The 23,172-nt window shown below is 41.0% G+C and overlaps 1 protein-coding gene across 1 annotated transcript; it reads right to left on the bottom strand.

The window, feature by feature from the left end:
- Positions 1–452: 452 nt before the first annotated feature.
- Positions 453–1,983, bottom strand: LOC110708892. Its single transcript, XM_021887114.1, has 7 exons — positions 1,961–1,983; positions 1,750–1,862; positions 1,477–1,657; positions 1,271–1,391; positions 899–933; positions 631–801; positions 453–551 (listed from the first exon to the last, which is right to left on the bottom strand). The coding sequence occupies exons 1-7, from the start codon at positions 1,961–1,963 to the stop codon at positions 453–455; spliced, it is 723 nt and encodes a 240-aa protein (XP_021742806.1). The 5' UTR covers positions 1,964–1,983.
- Between the last annotated feature and the right edge of the window lie 21,189 nt (positions 1,984–23,172).

Below are 23,172 nucleotides of genomic sequence, written 5' to 3'. Positions count from 1 at the left end.
TGAAGCAAGTGCCTATCACTAGAACTGGCTGCAAAGCATTCATTAGAGCAAAAAAAATAGTGATGGTGTGTTTGAAATTGAAGAGCATATGATGAAACACAACCATGAACTAACAAGACCAGAATGGCAGCATTTACATAGATCAGAGAGAAAAATAACAAAAGAAAAAGCACAAGTTATAGACATGATGGCAGAAAGTGGATTAAAGCCAGCAAAATCTTATCATCTAATGTCTCATGAAGCTGGTGGTGAAAACGTGTTAGCACACACAATGAAAGATCACTTCAACTATATAACAAGGAAGAAAATTAAATAAATTGAAGGAGGTGATGCACAGACAGTAGTAGACAGGCTTTACCAAAGACAAGAAAATGAACCTGGTTTCTTTTACAGATTCAAAGTAGGCGGTGGTAAATAATTCAAGCAAACTTACAACAATTTTTTGGAGGGACTCACAAATGAGAGAAGACTATAGCATCTATGGAGATGTAGTTGACAAGTTCCCCTTGATAATGATTCTTTAAAACCAGATACTTTGAAAAGTGGTGTCTCTGAAATAAACAACAAAAAAGATCAGTTAATGAACAAAGTATAAATAAAAAAAATAAAATGCTTGATTAATAAACTTACCAAATACCAAACAAGAGTATAATAACAGGTATGATGTTCATCAAAAGTCCTAGTAATATTCCTTCCAACACCCAAGAAATATCTTCTGTTGTCGAGATAATCAACAGAGTTGTTGATGAAGTTTATCACAACAACAGAATAATGATTGAAATAGTAGATGGGAATAAAAAGCTGCATAAAAAAACATAAAATTAATTACTAATGATATGCTAACAAGTAATAATAAGTGATCCCCTATATATAAGATCAATTAACACCAATAAATTACAGGAAGTAACCATTGTATATACCAACAAGTAACCCCTGTACCAACAAATAAGCCCAATAAATAATAATTAATCCTAATAAATATCAAGTAACACCTTATATACCATCAAGTAACCCCAATAAATAATATAAGTAACCTCTATACATACCAACAACTAAGTCACTTTTATCACAAAAAAAACCCATATAAATAATAAGAAGTAATCCTAATACTTATCAAGAAGTAATACTATCAAGTAATCCTATATACATAATATCAAGTAACCCTAAGTAAGCAAGCACATGAAACAACATCAAGTAACTCTTATACATAATATCAAGTAATGCAAATATGCTATCTAGTAACTTGTTGTCATAAAATTAAATGACATACCAGCTTTGCATAGAAAAAATGCAATAGTTTTAACAGCATCAAGCCATTGATCCCATGCTCCGAAAATTTCTTGTTCAAAGGAGCATCCTTCTCCATTGAATATACAGCGCAAAAGAGGTAACTGAAAATAGAAATAAGTTAAAATGATATTATATATAATATTTAATAATATAACAAAAGTCAACAAAGTATAACATTGAAATTACCATATGTTCACCACCAAAATATAACTTGGCAACAGTAGCTGCTTTTTGGCACTGAAGATAATTCAGCAACAAAAAAAAACAGTTCATAATCCGACTTGAAATAAGCTCCTCCTCTATCAATGTCATTAATTCTTCACGCGGAAAATTATAAAATTCCGAGAAAAAAAACACCAAAACTTCCCTGTTTCACAGAATTTAAAATAATTATTTAATAAAAAAATTCAATATATATATATATATATATTCAATTATAGAGAAATCCCTAAAACTTACATCATATCAACACCTTCATAGTTGTCACCAAAGCAATAATCAGCAACCTGAAGCCTTAAACTCTTCATTCTCTTAGCTTTTGGATTATAAACTCTCAAAAACCTTGATATTAACTGTAAAGAATAATCTCCAGCAGCACCACAATCAATATCACATAATTAATGATCTTCAGAACTAGTACTACATTCATTATCTATAGAAGACTCCTCACCATCACTTAAACAATCAGAATGCTGAACTTTTAACTTTGAAAAACACAGAAGCATTTCCTTTGTTCCTTTTTTTGTCGTTTTCCCTACGTCTTGCTTCTTAGAAGAAACAATCCCTACTTGTTTTTGAGAAGCAAACTTCTCAAATACATCAGCAACAGGAGCATGAACAAAGGGTACGCCAACAGCAACACTCTCTGGTTGCTTCTCTGAACAACCTTCAGCATTAGGCTCACCAAGTTTCAATAAATCATTCACAACTAAATTGGGATCAACACCCAAACTCATATCAATATCTGGAACTGGTTGTGTAGACACCTAAAAATGGTTCTATGAGACATTTTTTTATAGCAAAAGCGCTCGGAACTACTCAGAAATTATCTTTCCGTACGCGTAAGCCACACCGTTGTAGAATACGCGCACCGTGACACGGGGAATCCCACCGTGTCACGGGATTTTTTGCCGCAACATGGCAGATTTTGTCGTGACACAGTGTACAGTGTCGTGTCGCGGCACCCACGCGTTTTCTTTTTTTATCTTTTCATGTATCTATCCAAAAATTTTTTAGTTTTTATCTGCACCGTTTACTTTTCCGTTTTTCGAGAGTTTCATTCCCAATAAAATTCTCAACCTTTTTTATCTTTTTATTTTTATTATTTTATTTTTATTTATTTATTTATTTATTTATTTATTATCTTTTTTAGTATTTTATTCATTTTATTCCTATTTTTTCTTTATATACTTATTTATTTATTCTTGTCTTTTTTATTTCTTTTTCTTTTGGGGAAGGTCGATACCCTCCACTTACGTTTTTTTTTCGCGACATACACAATCACACACAATGAGTTTCAAGCACACACTAACACACATTAATAAATACATAAATTGTGAATAATGTACAAAATGAGTCATAATAAATAAGCAGCGTCAAGTGTCATCACAGTATGTACAAATAAAGACCCTCGGTCAAAAATCTGCAGAACTAGAAGAGTTAGGATCAGTATCACCTCCAGCCTGTGAATACGGGAACGGTGAGCCAAAGAGTCCCGCCATCATCCGAGTACGGGGAGTAGTATCCCTACTAGTCCCTAAGACTCCAGCAGCAGTCAAACTCAAAGCAGGACATGTCCAACTAGCAAACGGTGTTGACTGACTCAAAGACATGGTAATTGTCGGGGGAGGCATCGTCCCATACACTGGAACTGAAAACAAGCCCGACACCGGTGGACGAATCCCAGCGATGGAGCTGAAAATAAGCCAGGATCCACGGGAGTAAAAACTGGCCTAAACTCAGGCTGCGAAGGCTGTGAAGACGACTGCCTCTGACCCTGACCCTGACCCTGAAAGCGCTGGGAAGATTGAGGCTGCTGCCACTAAGCCTCCTGAAACGGCTGAGTAATCTAAAGCTCCCGCTGAGACTGAGAATGCCGATGAACCTCAGGAGATCGTCTACCACAACTAAGCTCCCCCTCGTCCGAGCCTCTATGCCTCAAGCGCAAGCGGGATCTCCGTTGCTCCTAAAAGATACAAAATCAAAAGGCGTCAACAATGCAAAATAAAACAAATGGTAGAAGTGGAAAAAATGAGCATACCTCAAGAACATCGCTAGAACTGCTCCAACAACTCGCACCACGCCGAAGCTTGATGATGCAGTACTTCAGAGCGTCAACCAGCTTCATGAGTCCTATCATCTCCGGGCGGTTAGGCTGAGAACAAAACAAAGAAAAATCAGTAACAAGCGGTGTTAAAAGGATGAATAATGCATCAAAAACTTACCGGCTCAAAAACCTCGGGCAGAGACTCCTGCGCCTGTCTCAAACCCTCTGGCGCGTCAGCAACATGGTCCTCGATAATACCAATCGGCCCTGGGTAACGGACAGATTGAGGCGGAATATCAATCCTCCCCACGTGGCAACAGTCGTCTGAAAATACGATCGAATAATCAAGTTATTCGACTATTTAAACAGAGACTAGGGACAAAAATCCTCAAAAGAAATCATACCTCAGGAAGGCGAGGTTGAGGAGCCAGAGAGGGAAGCAAGTCCTGCGCATAATCACCCTCCATGTGCACAAGCTCCTGCCAAGGAAAAGTGTAGCGCTCTCCCCTGTTTATCAACTCCCTAAGCAAGCGCGAGTCCAGCATCGACTCCGGTGGAGATAAGGGCACCACAAAGCGATCACCACTATGCTGACGAACGACACGCTCCCCCAAATACCAGACAAAGCGTCTGGTACCAACCAAAATAGTGCGGTGCGCTGAAAGATGCAAGGCCTCGGGAAGATTAGTCATCCCAGCCCAAGGATGATACTGGACATCAATGGCAACCTGAAAACCATAAAAAGTTGGCATGAAACACCGAAAATAACGTCAAAGAGAAAATAACAGGCAACAAAACTAATTCTTACGCCAACAGAAGAGGTGCCTCGGCGTAGCAGCCCACGCAGCGTAGAGACTGACTCCACCCGTGACTCTCCTCGGTCACGCCAGCTGGCCCCGACAGGGAAGTCATGAACCGCTCCACGACGCCGTCGAGGAGCTAATCCTGGGAAGTACTCGTAGAACCATATAGCTGCAATGAAAAGTAATCTTTGAGCACATGAGTCGAACAAATTAAAATAAAACAAGAACAGGAAAGGATCGTCACCTCTACGACTCTCCATAGACCGTAGACAGTGACGGGAGACTCGTCGTTCAGCTACCTACAGCCATGACGTAACGACAAGAGAAGGTCAGCATATCCGAGGCTGGCCCAGCTAAAAGGATCCTATCTCACTGATCTTGTCTAAAGAAGGTAGGTAGCAAAGGAGTGCACGTGAACTCCTATCAGGAGAAAGAGTCATGGAGATGAGAATCAAAATGAAGATCCGCACTCATTGCTTAGCTGACGTCTTCTCCATGTCAAAACCACGGTCTAAAACCGAAGCTAGCTCCGATCGCCCGCTCCTAGGACCACCTCGAGACACCAGCTGGGTCCTGATATGTTGAACGATCGGACCTAACAAATCGGCTGCCTCAGCCGCTCCCCAAGAAAGATCAGACATCTGTGCTACAGCCCGGTCGTTGAAGCGTAGACCGCTAATTATGCTAAAGTCCAGAGGGGTCACCGTCATTTCCCCCAAAGCAAAGTGAAAGGTGTTGGTAGTATCCCAAAAATACTCCAACAATGCGCGAACAACTGTAGCACCACAACCCCGGGGGCTGCAAAACCCTACGGCCGCCGAATAAAAGTCCACTAAACCAACGGATTCCCATAAGGCGTTCGTAGCAGGATCCCTCGTGATAATCTGGTAAAGTCGAGGAATCAAATCTCCGGCTCCAGAACCGTGGTGGCGAAGCATGTCGTCAACTATGCCGGCAAGTGGGCGATGAGAAACGTGGTTCTCACGACAGAAAACCAACTGGTCTGAAGTCCACGGAGGTGGAACCCACCTGCCTCTACCCGTAGAGGCCCGAGGCTCAGACTCTAACGCGTCGTCATCCATACCCTCGGGAATCGTGGGAGTGTCCTCCCGAAAAGCCTGACGCCGGCCATGGGTAGAAAGATCGCGATTTCGTCGTCTAGGCATGCTATTATAAAAATAAAAATTTAAATGCTTAGCATCATTTCCTAAGACATTTAGTTATCTATATCGAGTTGCATTTTAATAAAAAATCTAAATGATTAGCATCATTTCCTAAGACATTTAGTTATTTATATCGAGTTGCTTTTTAATAAAAAATCTAAATGCTTAGCATCACTTCCTAAGTTATTTAGTTATTTATTGCATTATACGCTAAATTTTTACCTCAAGGCTAAAAATTGGCAAAATTATGGAATTATTTATAGTATCTAGTTTCTCCATGACGAACTAATACTATGTTCTCCTAATTGCATGACACTATGTTCTCCATGACAATGTAATACATACACAACACAAAACATGTCTCAAAATTGCACAAAAACAATGGATCGACGCATCATAGCATATTTTACAAGATCTACAACCAACATGTCATCATCTCAAGTGCAAAAGAACAACATGAACAACAAGGAACACCATTTACCACAAGTAGTATAAAAAATGGTGATTTGCTCAATTCTTCACCAAATCATGCAATTTTTGTCTCAAATAGCTCACAAACACGCATACATACATGTGCAATTAAATTCATAGCAAGAATTTCAACATAAACCTCAAAATCAAAAAATCCCCAAATTGATTTTTAAGGGTTTTTCATGAAATTACTCATATGAAGAAAATTCAAGGCAAAATCAAGGGAAACTTACATAGATCCTTGTAGAGAACCGGAAATGAGGAAAGTAGCAAAAAATTAGAGCAGAATTGATGAAGATTTGAGCTCCAAAAAGCTCGAACAGCCGTGAAGACCGCAGCACGACCGTCGTGACACGGTAAGAACAGCCGTGTCACGGTGAGTTTGGGTTGTAGCGGAACTCCGGCAATAGCAGCGGCAACCTTAGGCGACAGCGACAGCAAACGCAGAAACGAGCAGCAACAAAATCTCAGTGAAGAAAAAAAAAAGAAATGGAAATACGAACCAGCAGCGCCGCCGCGCCACGGAGGAGAACTCCGTCTGACGGAAACAAACTCCGAGCGCCGGTGAGCCGCCGTCGAGACACGGGAATCCGAGCAGTTAAAAAAGAAAAAAATTTGGGTGAAAACAAGACAAGAAAAATAAATGTTGAGTGAGCAAAATGGGAGAAATGGTTGATATTTAAAGCCAAAAGTAACTGTTGCATGACCCCGTTACCGTTCCACATTTTCTGTTATTAAGCAACGGTGTTCAGGCGCGTGAAAAGAAGCGCGTGGAATTTGTTTGTTCCAAAAATTCCCGCGACACGGGAATTGCTCCCGTTTGACGGCAAAACACTACCGTGTCGCGGGATGGGTCCACGTGGCACGGGGTTCAGGATGTTGTTTTGCACATTTTTCGAAGCTAGCAGCGAACATTTCTGGTATTTTTTACCAAAGCTGCACGATTGTCCGCGCAAATTGGACAGTTAATTTTTCGGTAAAATTACGCGGAAAATTCTAACTGACGGTTGGAGGGTACCAAAATTACTATTTTGCCCCTAGAAGCATTAAAGTCATTTTGTCGATATTTTAAGCACTTAATATGGTCGGATAATCGACTTGAAGGTGTGAATAATCTGCGGCCCACGTTCAGGGATAATCAAACCATCATACACTTGCAAATTTCAACGATTACAGCAGTCTTCGGCTTTCCTCAAGCTTGGAAAGCGTTATCGGTGGATTTTTCTTCAAGTATAGAAAACTGCCAAGCCGACTTTCCTCAAGCTTGGAAAGCGTTATCGGTGGATTTTTCTTCAAGTATAGAAAACCGCCAAATTCCTTTGTCGGCTTTCCTCAAGCATGGAAAGCATCATCGGTGGATTTCTTCAAGCATAGAATTACACCCAATTCATACGTCAACTTTCCTCAGGCATGGAAAGTATCATCCGGTAGGTTTCTTCAGGCTTAGAAAACTACCAAACTCCTCAGTCGGCTTTCCTCAGGCATGAAAAGCGTTTCAACGAACGTTATCCGGTGGATTACTTCAAGCATAGGAAGCTGCCAAGCTCATTTGTCACCGATACACTGGTGCCAGATATGTATTCTATCCTTTTACTTTTTTATCTGTGGAATTAACATTTTTCTGCAGGTATCGGCGTATACAGAGTGATTTAGGATCGCAGAACGTCTTAAATCATTCTCCGTCCGTATTGACTACTTTGACTATCGTTTTCAAAACTGACGTTTCTACAAACTCAGTCAAAGTGGGGGCTTCTGTAGACACCTAAAAATGTCTCCCCAAAACCAAACCCGATGATGAACAACCTTTCACCGCCATTATTGGTTGGGTTGAGTATTTAAATTTTTGGAGTGCTTAAATCCATATTTCCATTTCATAAACTAACCCAATTCCTAGCCCATTTCCCCAAACCATAACTTATTTTCCTCTTTTCGTGCCTTTAAACCCAAAATAGTTCATTTCGTGTCCTTTAAAGTCATTCATTTCGTGTCCTTTTTATAAAAACGTTTGATCCAGTTTATTTTGGTCCATAATCTGGGTCCAATAATTGAATTTTTGGATGGAGCTTGAAAAGAGATTTCCAACGATATATTATAAGCCCAAATCCGAGTTATAACGAATAAGTTATGGCCAAAATATCAAATCGAGCCCAAACCGAACCTAAGCCCACCTTACCTACGACCCAATGATCATGTGGAGGGTCCAAATTATTTAATCCCATTCCTAAACCAATTAGGATTAATTGGAAGCTTCTATAAGTTTCTAAAAGATCTTAATTATCCTTTTTGAAAAGATAAGATTAAAGAGTTTGAAATTGAATAAAACTCCTTTTTTTGAAAATCCTATTTATATCCGAATTGAAAGACGTTCAAAGATAGACAGATATTATTTTCGTGCATCATAATTTTTATCCAAATTTTATATGGTTGGATGGCCCTTGAAATTATCTTTCCAATAATATATTATAATATTAATTTCGAGGTATAACGAAAAAAAGATATGAATTAAATAAAAAAAAACTCTATTCAAAACTGACACCGTCCCACTATTTCGGCTATATCTTTTATTTTACAAAATATTTTAATATGATTCTAAGTGGGTTAGAAAGTAGACTTCAAGATCTTTCCAATGATATCTTATCTCTTCCTTTTTCTCTATAGATATGATAAAAACAAAAACCGCAAAAACTGTCGTTTATCGCAAGAGTTTTATCCGACTCGGATTCTTATCTTTTCTTGATTATTTGACCTTCTTTTTTCTCTATAAATAGAGGTCATATCTCCCCTTTTCCATTCATCAACAAGCTTGATCATCAAATCCTTATCTCTTCCTCTCTTTTACACCAAAATTCTTCTCTCACTCTCTCATATTCTAAGCCTTAAACATATATTCCTAATTACATCATTCTTCTCATAAGCACTCCAAAGAGTCCATACAATACCCAAAGTTTTATACTTAAACCAAGGCGTGAAAGGTATAATTAATTGAGGGTTTGGACCAAATCAACTCTACTTTTTATTTAATTTAATTTAATTTTCAATTTGATTTATATTTTAATTGAAGTTACTAACAATTTATTCATGATGTAGCAATTTAAAGGAACGGCAAATGTGAGTAATTAACGTTATTATTGTTAGTAATCTCATGGATTATGAATGGGGTGTAACCTTTAAATGTGAGTAATTACTCACATCATGATAAGGTTATTTTATATTTGATTTGACTAACGTTATTATTGTTAAATTGCTTCCAATATTAATGTTTATTCTATTATTTTTATGATCACTATATTGCATGTTTAAAGGGAATATGTAATTGATAATCACGCCTAATAAGATTATTTGGACAACTGGTTTAGGATCCTTTTTAATCTTGTTGTTTAATCAAGTGATCACGATATTTTAGAATAATGTGTTGCATTAATATTAAACCAATTTAGCTTAATGATAGTTTGAAGCAAATTGAATCTTTGTTTGTATGCCTTTGAGAACGCATGAATCACTTTTCATTATAAGAATCGAGTAGAGGCTAATACGGGCGAATGTGACTCCATGACTCACTTCGTACCATCATCCCCGATCCTCCTTTCGTGGTTCCGAACCATATGGAGTTAGTAATCTCATGGATTATGAATGGGGTGTAACCTTCACGGGTCAATCGTTGTTGCCTTCGTTGTCCCTTATTCGTGGTTGCCTTAAATGATCCGTGAACGGTTTACAAGTTCCTTAAAAACTTGTTGGAGGCTCCCTACTTTATTTGTCCCTAATCGTGTTATGTCGATTCCCACTTCCTATGAGTGCCAAGCATATTCACACATGCTTTAATGTAGGCGCACTTCAAACGACGCCTATAGGTTGAGCACTAATTTCAGTAAAAATGTCCTTGTTCTGACCCAGTATTGGCGGTATAGGCATCTCCAGATCAGGATTAGTATAAGAAAACAGAGCAAAAGAAGGCAATTCATCTTCTAACTTTTTCATTGCAATAGCATGATTCGTAATCTTGTCAATTTGATCCCAAAACGACGAATCATTAAAGATTGCATCCAACTGACTTAAAACAGGAGACCTTTCTTTTTCTAGAAGCTTTGAATCAATTTGAACAGCTTTAGATTGTAACCTTACAGACTGAATATGTTGTTCAAATTGGTGAGAAAATAGCTTTAAATCTCTTTTAATCAGCATGTACTTCTCTTCAACATCCTAAAATTATTTAAAGTAAAAGAATTTAATCAACATATATACCGGTAATTAACCCCTATATATATCATCAATTAATCACAGTATACATAATCAAGTAACACCGATACATGTCATCAAGTAACCTCAATACATACCAACAAGTAAACCATGAATGTCTCATTAATTAAACAACGTATATAAAACCAAGTAACACCTATACATGTCATCAAGTAACCCCAATATATAACAGTAAGTAACCCATAATAAATTAACCCTCATATATAATGACAATTAACAACTATACATGTCTTCAAGTAATCCTATATATGGCATCAAGTAACCCCTAAAACACCATCAAGTAACCATAAATATATAACAGCAAGTAACATCTATACATGTCATTAAGTAACCCCTAAATATAACAGCAAGTAACCCATAATTGTTTGATCAAGTAATCCCCATGTATAAATGCACATATATAAAATCAAGTAACCACAGTATATAAAAGCATGTAACCCCTATATATGGTATCAAGTAATAACAAACATTATATAACCAACAAGTAACCCCTATATATTGCATCAAGTAACCCCTAACACACCATCAGGTAACCCTTATACTACAAATTACAACTATATATATACATATATATCATAAAAGAAGAAAACATAAAAAATATGCTATAATCAAAAAATGATAACAAACTGAAGTATTTTATTTGTAAAAGAAAAATTGATAAATGATAATGATAAAAAAGAGTACTCACATTCTTTGCTAGCATATGAATTTTTTCATTTGATTCAATTCCAACAGGCAAATTGAATGTGACAACCCGAGGAAAATTATTTACAGAATTGTCTTCAACAGCATATTTCTTATTTTCCAACAATTTCATCTCATCTATCTTTTCCTCTGTCTTTTTAGCTTCAATAGCTAATACCTTTGAATTATTATTGGATATCTTCGTTACAGGATATGTAACTTTATCAAGATCTGCCATACCATAGACTTTATCTTCATCAGCCAATCGACTCCTAAAATCCTTATCACTCCAATGCTGAATCAGGGGCAAAGTAGAAGGTAAAACATTACCCCGAAATCGCAATCTATGGAAATAGCATATTTGCAACAACAACAAACAACCAGGAACATATTTTTGATTTGCAGAATTGCTTAACAATTTTTCAGCCAAGTCATCCAAAACATATTGGCACCAGTTGTACTCTTGAAATAGATGAACATTTTCCAAAGCCAAAACCAACTTGAAATCAGCTTTTCTATTAGACGTTGTAGCAAGCAAAGTTATCATAGAATACATTACAAAGCACTTCTTAAACTCATCATTCCCCATTCGCATTCCTTCATTACTTGTCATAACTTCAACCAATTGAGGAACAGTTACTTCATGCTTTGCACCCCCATATAAATCCTTCCAAGTGTTTTTCAACTCATTATCTGCGTGAGCATTAGAAATAGGAATAGGTAGAGGACCAATTGGAATTTGAAAAACATCATGAACATCATTTGCAGTTAACTGAAACTTCTTTCCCGTCGGCATAACAAACATGCGACTGCTGGGAACAAAACAACCACACAACCACCTAATCATCTCCTTTGGGAACTCATTTAACTGTATCAAACTCAAGATGCCAAAGCCAATATCTTCTATAGCTTTTAACTGTTCCTCAGTTAATCGTTTCATCAACTGAACGATACCCGGAGGTCTACATCGAAGAACAACTTCATCCCTACCAAAAGACAAAATTATAATTAATTAAAAAAAACTAAAAGAATATAGCATAAAAATAACAAATAAAACTAAAGGGAACAAGAGATATGAATATTTACCCCTCATCAATATTCAAAACTTCAACAACTTCAACAACAGGTTTAGAAGATCTAGGCAATCTTCCTCTTCTAATAGCTGGTTTAACATCCTCCAAATCATCATCCTCTTGAATAATCAACTTTCTCTACTTTTTCAATGGCTTCACATCCTCCTCCTCCTCTTCAGTTTCAAGAACAGAAGAAACACCACCCTTGCATAATTCAACTTCAATCAATTTTCGGTCTGGCAGAACAGAAGAAACAGGTTCTTCACCATCATCAACAGCAACATTCATGTCACCCTGCCTCCCAGCCAAACCTTTATCATTTATACTATTTTCATCATTATTTTCACCCTGTTCATCCAGAACATTTTTATTTGATGCTGCATTTTCTGCCTTTGATGCTCCAATTTCTGACTGGGATACATTTTCTACATAAACAATAGCCCCTGAACCATCAAGTACATATGTTATCGATTCTTTAGGAACCACTTCTTACTTTTGTAACTGATTTGCATTACCTTTTTCAATGAAAAAAAAATATATAAATATAATAGATATACAAACAAACTGATAAAAACAGATAATGAAACAATATAATAATCATACAATTAACTCACTCATACATTATATAGTAAGATAATTAAATAGTCACTGAAGCAACATCATGTAATAAACAAGCAACTTCTAATATAAAACAACTACATGCAACATAATGAACAATATAAAACAACTACATGATACATAGTCAACCAAATAACTACTACAATATAAAACAACTACATGCTACATAATGAAGTAAATAAATCCTATGGAATCAATCAAGTAACTCCTATAATATAAAACAAGTAACTCCTACATAATCAATCAAGTAACTCCTACAATATAGAGCAAGAAACACCTACATAATGAATCAAGTAACACCTACATAATGAATCTAGTAGAGTAAATCCTAAAATATAAAACAAATGACTTGTACATTATCAATAAAGTAACTCGTACATAATGAATCAAGTAACTCCTACTTAATTTATTAAGTAACACCTACAATATAAAACAAGTAAATCCAACAACATGAATCAAGTAACACCTACAATATACAACAAGTAACTCCTACAATATAGAGCAAGTAAGTCCTACATAATGAATCAAATAACATCTACATAATGAATCAAGTAACACCTACATAATGAATCTAGTAGAGTAAATCCTAAAATATAAAACAAGTCACTTGTACATTATCACTAAAGTAACTCGTACATAATGAATCAAGTAACTCCTACTTAATTTATTAAGTAACACCTACAATATAAAACAAGTAAATCCTTCAACATGAATCAAGTAACACCTACAATATACAACAAGTAATTCTTACAATATAGAGCAAGTAACTCCTATATAATGAATCAAGTAACACCTACTTAATTAATAAGTAAATCCTAAATAATGAATCTAGTATAATAGATCCTACAATATAAAACAATACAGTATCAATCAAGTAACTCCTACATAATGAATAAAGTAACTCAGATTTAACTAATCGTATATGAACTCTAAAATCAAACATAAAAATGAGAGCAATTAGACATGTAAATGAAAAATAGATATAATCGATTCATAAGAAAAGCAAAATAACACAAAATTCATGAAAATTCATCAAAATAAGACAAAATTCATGAAAATTTATCAAAGTAAGATTTAACTAATCGTATAAGAACTCTAAAATCAAACATAAAAATGAGAACAATTAGACATGCAAATGAAAAATAGATATAATCGATTCATAAAAAAAGCAAAATAATACAAGAGTCATGAAAATTCATCAAAATAAGACAAAATTAAACATGAACATGAACAATAAATAAAATCGAGAACAAAATTCATCAAAATAAGAATAGAGAAATGAGAATGAAAAGCAATAACACATAAAAATGAAAAATAATACAATAAATTAAAGACAAAAACAAAACAAGACAAATAAAACATTAACAAGAAAGAAAAATGTTTCGGGGTTTTCTGATGTCCTGCGGGAGAGTTACAATTCCGAGACTGGAACCGGACGTCTGTACCTGCAAAATAACGGAGACTCCTGAGAGCTCCGCCTCCAACGGTCAAGTTAGTACCTGATTAAGGAGTAATCAATACAGAAAGTAAAGTAATGAGATCTCTCTAGGTGAGAGTGCTTAGTGTTGGTAATCTGCGTTGTTAGCGTGATTAGCCGGTTGTTAATAAGTCTGTTCTTCTCTGCTTGATCTCTTAATTATTCGGTTGTTTTTTTGTTCCCTGATTAATGAGGATTAATCGAGTATTTATAGCCTTGGGAAGCGTGCAACTCTCTAGGTTTAAGGTAAACCTAGGGCTGATCGGGCCTCTAGACTGAAATGGGCCTTGATGGCCGGTTGTCCCACTTGGCATGGGTGGACACGTGGCGTGTCTTAAGTGGTCCGTGGAGGACGTATCTGTGACTGACACGTGGCAAGCTCCTGTTGGCCTTCGTGAAGGACACGTGGCGGAACCTGGTTGGTCCACTTGTCAGACGGTGATTGGTGGATAAAAATCCCCTAATCATTTGCCCCTCACAGGTGGCACGCGACTGGTCACGTGTCGCCTGTGACAGGTGTCGCACGGTGACAGGCGACGGCCCGTTACAGGTGTCACCTTGCAGACGGCCGAGAGATTTTCCCGCCCAAATTTGAATTTGGAAGCGACCCTTCGCCTTCTCATTTTGCCTATAAAAGGAAGTGCTGACTTCGGTCATTTTCACATTTGAGAACTTTTGCGAGAACATTCGGACCCCTGAACTTGCTCTGACATTTTCGGACTTTTTCTGCCTACCGCCTGTTCTGACAAGCCGACTGACCCGAACTTCCAGGACTTCATCAACCGTCACCCGTTCAGGTAACTCAGTTCTCTTACTCTTAATTTTCTTTTTATTTTTTGAAATGGCACCATGGAAGCACACGACACGCCCTAAGTTAGTGATCAGCCGGTCACCGGGGACGGCTGAATCTAGGACTAGGAGTGCCGCCTGCCCTTTTCTGGACCCATCTTTGCCCTTTATACAAAGTCCGACTGAATCTGTGTCTATGCAGAACGTGATGGCCAGAACAAAAAAGACTGCTATGATATCAAACTCAGACGGCTCCTCCCAAAGGGTGCTCCTTAGCGAAACATCTGACCAGGCGCCAGATGTAGAACGAGGCGACTGTCAAGCTGACAGTGCTGAGAGAGGGACCAAGGTGTTCCCTTCTCATCTAACCGTGGACATGTCTAATTTTCCTTCTGCTCCTTCTAAGGGAGAGGAGGCGGGCCCCTCTAGGAGAGGGGAGGAGTCGTCCTCTTCGGACTCGTCAGGGGACGAGTCCGAATCCAGCTCTTCTGACCATAGTTCTTCTGGCTCAGAAGAAAAACATAGCCGCCTACAAGAGGCGAGAAGTTCTCATGCAGTGGAGAAGGGGGATAATTGGGCAGAGCCGTCCGCCTCTTACAGAGAGGAAAACGCCCCCTACTACTGCAGGGTGCCCCGGGGCCGGATTGCAACCATGCGAGACAACGTGGCGAGCTTTATTGCTAACCACAAAATGGGCCCGGAGTATTTACTGTTTGTGCCGGATCCAGAAGATACTGTCGTCTGGCCGGCTGGTACCAGCTATGGTGACGGCTGCTTTGGCTGCTATGTGGCGGCCATCAAAGCTGGACTGCGCTTCCCATTACATCCGGCTGTTCAGCGGATTTTAGATGGGTATGATCTGGGGTTATGGCAGTTAGCCCCCAACTCTTGGGTAAACGTACTCGGCTATGTGGCCGGGTGCGAACTGAACGGGGTGGAGCCAAGTTTTGAGGCTTTCGCCCACATGAACTATCTCAGCCGGACCCCCAAGTCGGGAGGTACCGGCTGGTATCAATTGACAAGCCATAGGGGTTACCTCATGACGAGAGGTAAGGCAAACAAATGGAAGGATTGGCGGAACACCTTCCTTATTATCGAGAGTTCAGACACGGAGCTGAACAAACGTTTTAATAAGTGGAACAGGGATCCACCTCTTCTCGCAGGCGGCCGCAGCATGCCGCCTGTTCCCCCAAAGGCTAAAAAAGAGATCCTAGACAAAGGACTCTTCAAAGTAGAGACTAGGGTGAACTCTACTTCAGGGGTACGAGAGCAAGTACCCCTAAATTGCGTCCCGAGCTTCAAGTGGCTCTATGACGAGTACTTCTTGGCCGCCTGTGGCCTCGGCAGTCGGTGCTCTAGAGGTAGCCGGCCTGACGAATACTCTGTTTTTTCACGCCTTGTTTACTTGGAATTTTTACTAACTTTGCTGTTTATTTCTTTCAGCCGACGCCATGAGTAAAATAACAGCATCTAAGACTGCGGCGGCCATGCTGCGGGTCTCACTAATGAAGCAGTCGTATGTCGACTCCCCCAGCAAGGAGGCACCCTTGGTAGGCTTTGAAAACTCTTCTCCTTTTAGTTGTATTATGCATATACTAACTCTTTTTGTTTTCAGTCTGGCACTCCAAGGGCTTCTTCCTCGCAACAGCCGGACCCCAAGGCCCGGAGGACGACTGTTGCTAGCTCTCCTGGGTCTTCCAGGAAAACAGTGGCGGCTGAGAAGCAGCCGGCCACTTCTTCAAAAACCCAGGCGGGGCCGCCTAGATGTATGGACCCTCACTTGTAAAAAACTCACCCTTGCTTCTTTCTTGATTAAGTCTAACTTGTTTTATCCTTTTACTTAATGCAGCCGGCCCCCAGGGACTTGACTTGGTTGAGGTAGCCAAGTCAATGGTTAAAGTAGTTCCTCCCTCTGACAGGGAGGCGGTCAAGGGTGCCGGCACCCTTGACCTCGATGGAATTTCAGGGATCCTAGCTGAGGTATACTTAGCACCTTTTTGAGCTTTTGAGTTCCAGGACGCCTGTTAACTCTTTTGATTGGAAACTGACGCCTGTTTTTCTTTGTACTTAGGCCCTGCTCCGAGTCAACAGCCTTCGCAAGCCGATTGATCGGAAAAACAAAGAGGTAAAGGCCGCAAAGGCTATGGCCGCCTCCAGCTGTGATAAGGCAATGTTTCAAATTGCCCAAAATGAAGTACTGACCATTGATCTTCTTTATTATCAGGCGCAGGCGACCGCCGCTGTTCGGGCTCAGCTAGAGGCGGCCCAAAAGAAGGTTGACGAGCTGGAGGGGACCGTCACCAAACTTAAAGCCGAGCTGAAACCCCTTCGCCAAAAAATGCACTCTTACGAGGCCATGGAGAAATCTTTGGCTAACGTAAAAGAACGCCTGGTGACCCAGGAGAAGAGTCTTACCCAAGAGCTCTCGGACAAGGCCGAGCAAGAGAAACAAGAGCTCGTCCGGGAGATGGTGGAAGACTCCGCCCAAATCCAACGCATGACCTGGGAACGACTGTTCCCCAGTGCCGACTTTGCCTCATGGGAAAGAACGTACCGCCAGTGTTCGGAAATATATAATCAACAGATCCTGGCGGCTGCTGAAGAAGAGGCGATGGACGTTGCGTTGGAGGAGGAAGAGCCGGTTGTGGCGCTTGTGCCACTTGGGGGTAAGGCATCAAAAAATGATGCAGCTAAGGCCGAGTCCAGCAAGAAGAGTGCTGACCAGGCGGCTGCTGCTGATACTGAACTGCCCCCTTCTTAAGCTTTAAGTATATTTTTTTCTTTTCACGGCCTGCGTGCCGTTTGCTTTGTAATTACCCGGCCAGGGGGCCGGGGTTTTGAATATTCTGCTGGTCTTTTATGGCCGGCTCATTTTAATCAAATTTTTTGTTTTTGTTCAAATTTGTCTAAGTATTTGAAATTTGCTCACTTGACCGACTGTTGTGTATGGCCGAACGTTAAGACAGGTACAAATAGTAAGTATGCCGCCTATGCCCCTGGACGACTGATTGTCTGTTTCCAGGATAGATGATCAGTCGGCCATTTTATCAATCGGTATTCGAACTCTTTATTCAAATAGAATTACCTAGTAGCCAAGGAATTTAAGTAGGAAAACAAGCGGCGGGTACCGGTTGTTTCCCTTTATTGCCAATGTTGGCTTTAAACTCGTTATTTTTTAACCTAGCAAGAGTATTGGTTGAGAGCCTTTGTTTATTAAAAACAAGTGGACGACTCATACCTTTTAGGCTCCATACTAAGTTTGAGTGACTATTAAGTTAACATAGGAGTTACTTAGTCTTTGTCACAATCTTGATTGAGTAGTAGAGGTGTCAGGCGGCGTAGGCCGGCTAGACCCCTTGATTCACCAATGTTTGCTGGCTATTAACTCAATAGGTTATCCAGTAGGAATAGGGGTTCGAGTGCCCTTGTTTGTTTAAAACGGGCGGACGACTCAAACCTTTTAGGTTCCATACCAAATTTGAAGGAGTGACTATGAGTTAACTTTGGAGTTACTCAGTCGCCGTCACTTTTGTTTGAGAAGTAGAGGTACCAGGCGGCGTATGCCGGCTAGACCCCTTGATTCGCCAATGTTTGTTGGCTATTAACTCAATAGGTACCCCCTGCATTTATCCCAAGTAATACAGGCGGTCATCTGACTCAGATGTCAACTGCTACCACTGGTTTGGTTAGTGATAGAGTTATCCTTGTCTCAAAAACGGCTACGTGGTTGCCCTTGGGGACAGTCGTATAGGTGCCGTGTAATTAGTTTATAGAACAATGTTCCACCCAAAAGGGAGCTGCTCTCTGCGACGAATTTCATCCGGAGGGATGCCGTCGGACGCCTGCTATGATGTTGGGACAGGTCGTATTAGTTTTGTAGATTTGATCAGGTGGCTTGGCGCCTGGTCTGATCATTCGGCCGATGGCCTTGGTAAGTTCTTGGTGAACGTAGGTGCTAAGTAAAAGAAGGGTAGCCGCCTGTTAGGTACAGGATCGGCCAGGCCCTTATCTTTTTAGCTAAGTATTGTGAGTAAAATACTCGATGGAGAGTAGCCGACTGTAAAGGAACAGACGGCATGCCCCTCTAAAGATAGTGAAACTCAATGGAGAGTAGCCGACTGTAAAGGTACAGACGGCATGCCCCTCGTAATACAATATTGAATAGTAAGTGCAAACTTTATTAAGTAGCTCTTTACTTTACATCATTCAGAAGAAATATTTTTTAAGGTTATCTACATTCCAGGTTCGAGGCAACGGTTGTCCGTCTGGTGTTTCCAGACGGTAGGTACCGTCCCTGACTTCCGCATAGATTCGGTAGGGTCCTTCCCAGTTGGGAGTTAGTTTTCCAGACTCATTGGCCCTACCAACTGCTTCCATTTTTCTAAGTACAAAGTCCCCTACTTTGAGTGGACGCCTGTGTACTTTCTTGTTGTATGATCTAGTCATTCTTAGGCGATAGATCTCATGGCGCAAAACAGCATTGCCCCTTTTTTCAGGAAGTGAGTCTAATGCCAGGCGCATAGCTTCCCAGTTTGCCTCTTCATCATATAGCATTACTCGAAGAGTCGGCTCGTAGTGTTCTATTGGAAGAACAGCTTCTGCACCATAAGTTAGGAGGAAGGGAGTTTCTCCAGTCGCCCCTTTTTCAGTCGTCCTAATGGCCCAAAGAACATGTGGTAGTTCATCTGCCCATAGGCCGCCTGCTCGTTCAATCTTTTTCTTGAGACCGTCTGAGATGATTTTATTAAAGGCTTCTACCTGGCCGTTTGCTTGTGGACGGCCGACAGATGCAAAGTAATGTGCAATTCCTTGGTCTCCCAACCAGCTTTTGAGAACAGGCGTCTCAAATTGGGGGCCATTATCAAAAACCATAGACATGGGAACCCCGAACCGAGTGATGACGTTTTTCCAAATGAATGAAATTACATCTTTCGTCTTGATTCCCTTTACAGCCTCCGCCTCTACCCATTTAGTGAAGTAGTCAACGGCAACAAGTATGTACCTTCTGTCGCCTGTAGCAGGCGTATATGGCCCCAGAATGTCCATGCCCCACTTAGCAAACGGTAGTGGGCTATGAATGGTAGTGAGGTCAGTAGCCGGACGGTGAATTAATTTGCCAAACCTTTGGCACTTGTCACATTTTTTCACCATCTCCATTGCATCTGCTTCCAAAGTAGGCCAAAAGTAACCCTGCCGCCTTGTCCTTTGAGCAAGCATCCTACCACCTATGTGGGAAGCACAGAAACCAGAGTGAAGATCATCTAGTATCTCTCGTCCCTTTTCAGGAGTAACACACTTTAAGAAGGGTTGAAGGTGCCCCCTCTTGTGAAGTTCTCCCTGTATAATTTCAAAACAGGAGGCTCGTTTTTTCAGTGCTGCCGCCTGTTGAGGATCATCCGGCAGTGTACCGTTTGTCAGATATGCCCTGATTGAATCCATCCAGGTTGAGCTTCTGTCTAGAATTCCAATAGGATTTTCCTCGATGCTTCTCTTCTCCATTACTTCCCAAAACACAGTCCGAGGAGTATCGGAGGAGGCGGATGATGCTAATTTCGAAAGTGCATCTGCCTGGTTGTTTTCTGATCTCGGCACTTGGATCAGATGGAAATCCTCAAGGGAGCCGACTGCTTGTCGGACCGCCTGTAAATACTTGATCATGGCCGGATGTGTTGCTTCGTATTCGCCATTGTACTGACTCACTATCAGTTGTGAATCAGAACAGGCGTCTATTTTCCTTGCCCCTGCCGCCTTACACATGCGGATCCCGGCTAGTAAAGCTTCATATTCTGCCTCATTGTTTGAAGCCTGGAAACTGAAGCGTAGAGCATACTCGAACCTGTCGCCCTCTGGAGATTGACATACGACGCCTGCTCCACAACCGTTTGAAGTGGAGCTTCCGTCCACATATACCTTCCAGACTTGGTCTGGAACTTGAGAGTCAGGAGGACGAGTCATCTCTACAATAAAGTCAGCAAAGGCTTGCCCCTTCACTGCTTTTCTAGGCTCGAAAGTAACTTCGAGACTCTGCATTTCTATGGCCCATTTGATCATTCGTCCGGAGGACTCCATGGTGGTAAGGGGCCGCTTGATCGGTTGGTCGGTATACACGACGACTGCATGTGCCAGAAAGTAGGGCTTCAATTTTTTAACAGCCATGAAGAGTGCAAGACCAAATTTCTCCACTAGGGGATACCTCAACTCGGCATTTTTCAGTACGTGACTGACAAAGTAGACCGGAAGTTGACAGCCGTCCCTTTCAGCAAGGAGCACCGCGCTTAACGCATGATCAGAGACGGCCAGGTACATGTACAGATTTTCTTTGGGCAAAGGGCTGACCAGCCTCGGCAAGGAATGCAAGTGAACCTTTAATTTCTGGAAGGCGGCCTCAGCATCCGGCCCCCATTCAAACCTTGCTTTTTTCTTAATTGCCTGGAAAAAGTATAGGCATTTGTCGCCTGATCGGCTTAGGAATCTTCCCAAGGCCGCCAGACAGCCTGTTAACTTCTGAACCTCTCGAACGGTACGAGGCGACTGCATGTCAATGACCGCCTGTACCTTCTCGGGGTTCGCCTCTATTCCTCTCTGGTTGATAAGGAATCCGAGAAATTTCCCAGACTCAACTCCAAATACACATTTCTTGGGATTGAGCATGACATGGTGCCGCCTGAGTGTGGCGAAAGTCTCTCGGAGGTCCGTCAGATGATCTTTCTGAAGTTTAGTCTTGACAATCATATCATCAATGTATGCCTCGACGTTTCTCCCAATCTGATCAAAGAACACTGTGTTTATCATTCGTTGGAAGGTAGCCGGAGCATTCTTAAGACCAAACGGCATGACCGTGTAACAGTATAATCCCTGATCAGTGACGAAGGCCGTCTTCTCCTGATCTTTCTTCCACAAAGGAATTTGATGAAAACCAGAATAGGCGTCCATAAAACTCATCAAGGCATGGCCGGCTGTTGAGTCGACCAGGTTATCAATTTTAGGCAGAGGGTAACTGTCTTTGGGGCACGCCTTGTTCAAGTCTGTGTAGTCTACACACATTCGCCAGGTGCCATTCGGCTTTTTAACAAGTACCACATTTGCAACCCAATCTGGGAAGTAACATTGCCGAATGAACCCTGCATCAAGTAATTTTTTGACTTCGGCGGCTGCCGCCTGACCTCTTTCTTCACCATGGTTCCGTTTCTTTTGTCGTACCGGCTTCTTTTTCGGATCCACAGCGAGTTTGTGTACTGCCAGATCAGGACTAATGCCTGGCATTTCATGGACTTCAAATGCAAAGATGTCCTTGTATTCTTTCAACAAGTTGTGAAAGTCGGCACCAAGGTTTCTTAGAGCAGCCGTCCCTACTTTGACTGTTCGGTCAGGATGGGAGTCGTCTAATATCAGGTCCGCATGCTCACCAGCCGGCTGAGGGCGGAACTCATCCGGCCGGTCCTCTGCCAATGATTGCTATTTTCTTGCTTTTCTTGCGGACTCAGTCTGGAGTGCCTTTCTCTTTTTGTCGCCTGTTTCTTGAACAGGCGCACTTACCTTGACATTGCCAAGGTCTGTTTTTTCTCCACTTGACCCAGTGGCCATAACAGTGGGCTTGACATCCGAGAGATAGCACTCTCGGGCCATCCTCTGATCTCCCCTAAGGGAGCCGACTGTTCCATTGTCCCTTTCAAACTTAAGCAGCATAAGTGACGGGATTATAACAGCCTTGGAATTATTCAGGGTTGGTCGACCCAGAATCATGTTGTAGGCAGAGAGTTCCTCTACCACTAGGAACCGGACTACCATGTGTCGTCCTTCCCCTTTTTCGCCCAGGCGGATGGGTAGATCTACTCGTCCCAGTGGGTGGACGACTCCTCCCCCAAACCCTATTAAAGGGTGGGAGGCCGGATGTATGCAGTCCGTCTGATATTTCAGTTTTGATAGACATTTGCTGCTGATGAGATCTGAAGAGCTCCCGGTATCTATGAGGATTCGGCCAACTCTCTGGTTGGCCACTTTACATTCAATAACGAGAGGGTCGTCATGCGGCCCCCTTATTCCTCCTAGATCCTCTTCAGTGATGACAATCTCAGGAAATGTATATTTGGACGGTCGTTCTTGGTGAACGGAATTTACATCTAACCGCCTTATATTATCTTTGTTGCCCCTAATAGTGGGGCCGCCTCCTGAGAAGCCGCCTGCAATGGTGTAGACGACTGCATCATCTGTATCAGAACTGTCGGCCTGCTGATTCTTTTTGGCCGACTGCTTTTTTGAGGAAGTGTTTCCCGCAGATTTC

This window comes from Chenopodium quinoa, unplaced genomic scaffold (genome assembly GCF_001683475.1).
Source record: "Chenopodium quinoa cultivar QQ74 unplaced genomic scaffold, ASM168347v1, whole genome shotgun sequence".
NCBI lineage: Eukaryota > Viridiplantae > Streptophyta > Magnoliopsida > Caryophyllales > Amaranthaceae > Chenopodium > Chenopodium quinoa.
This window is presented reverse-complemented; position numbering and strand designations above follow the sequence as displayed.

What these genes read in the sequence shown, in the direction of transcription:
- LOC110708892 (XM_021887114.1), bottom strand. An exon ending in TATGAAGGTGTTGATATGAT is followed by an intron (nt 1,658 to 1,749) that starts GTAAGTTTTAGG and finishes TCTGTGAAACAG; the next exon opens with GGAAGTTTTGGTGTTTTTTT. An exon ending in ATACTCTTGTTTGGTATTTG is followed by an intron (nt 552 to 630) that starts GTAAGTTTATTA and finishes TGTTTATTTCAG; the next exon opens with AGACACCACTTTTCAAAGTA.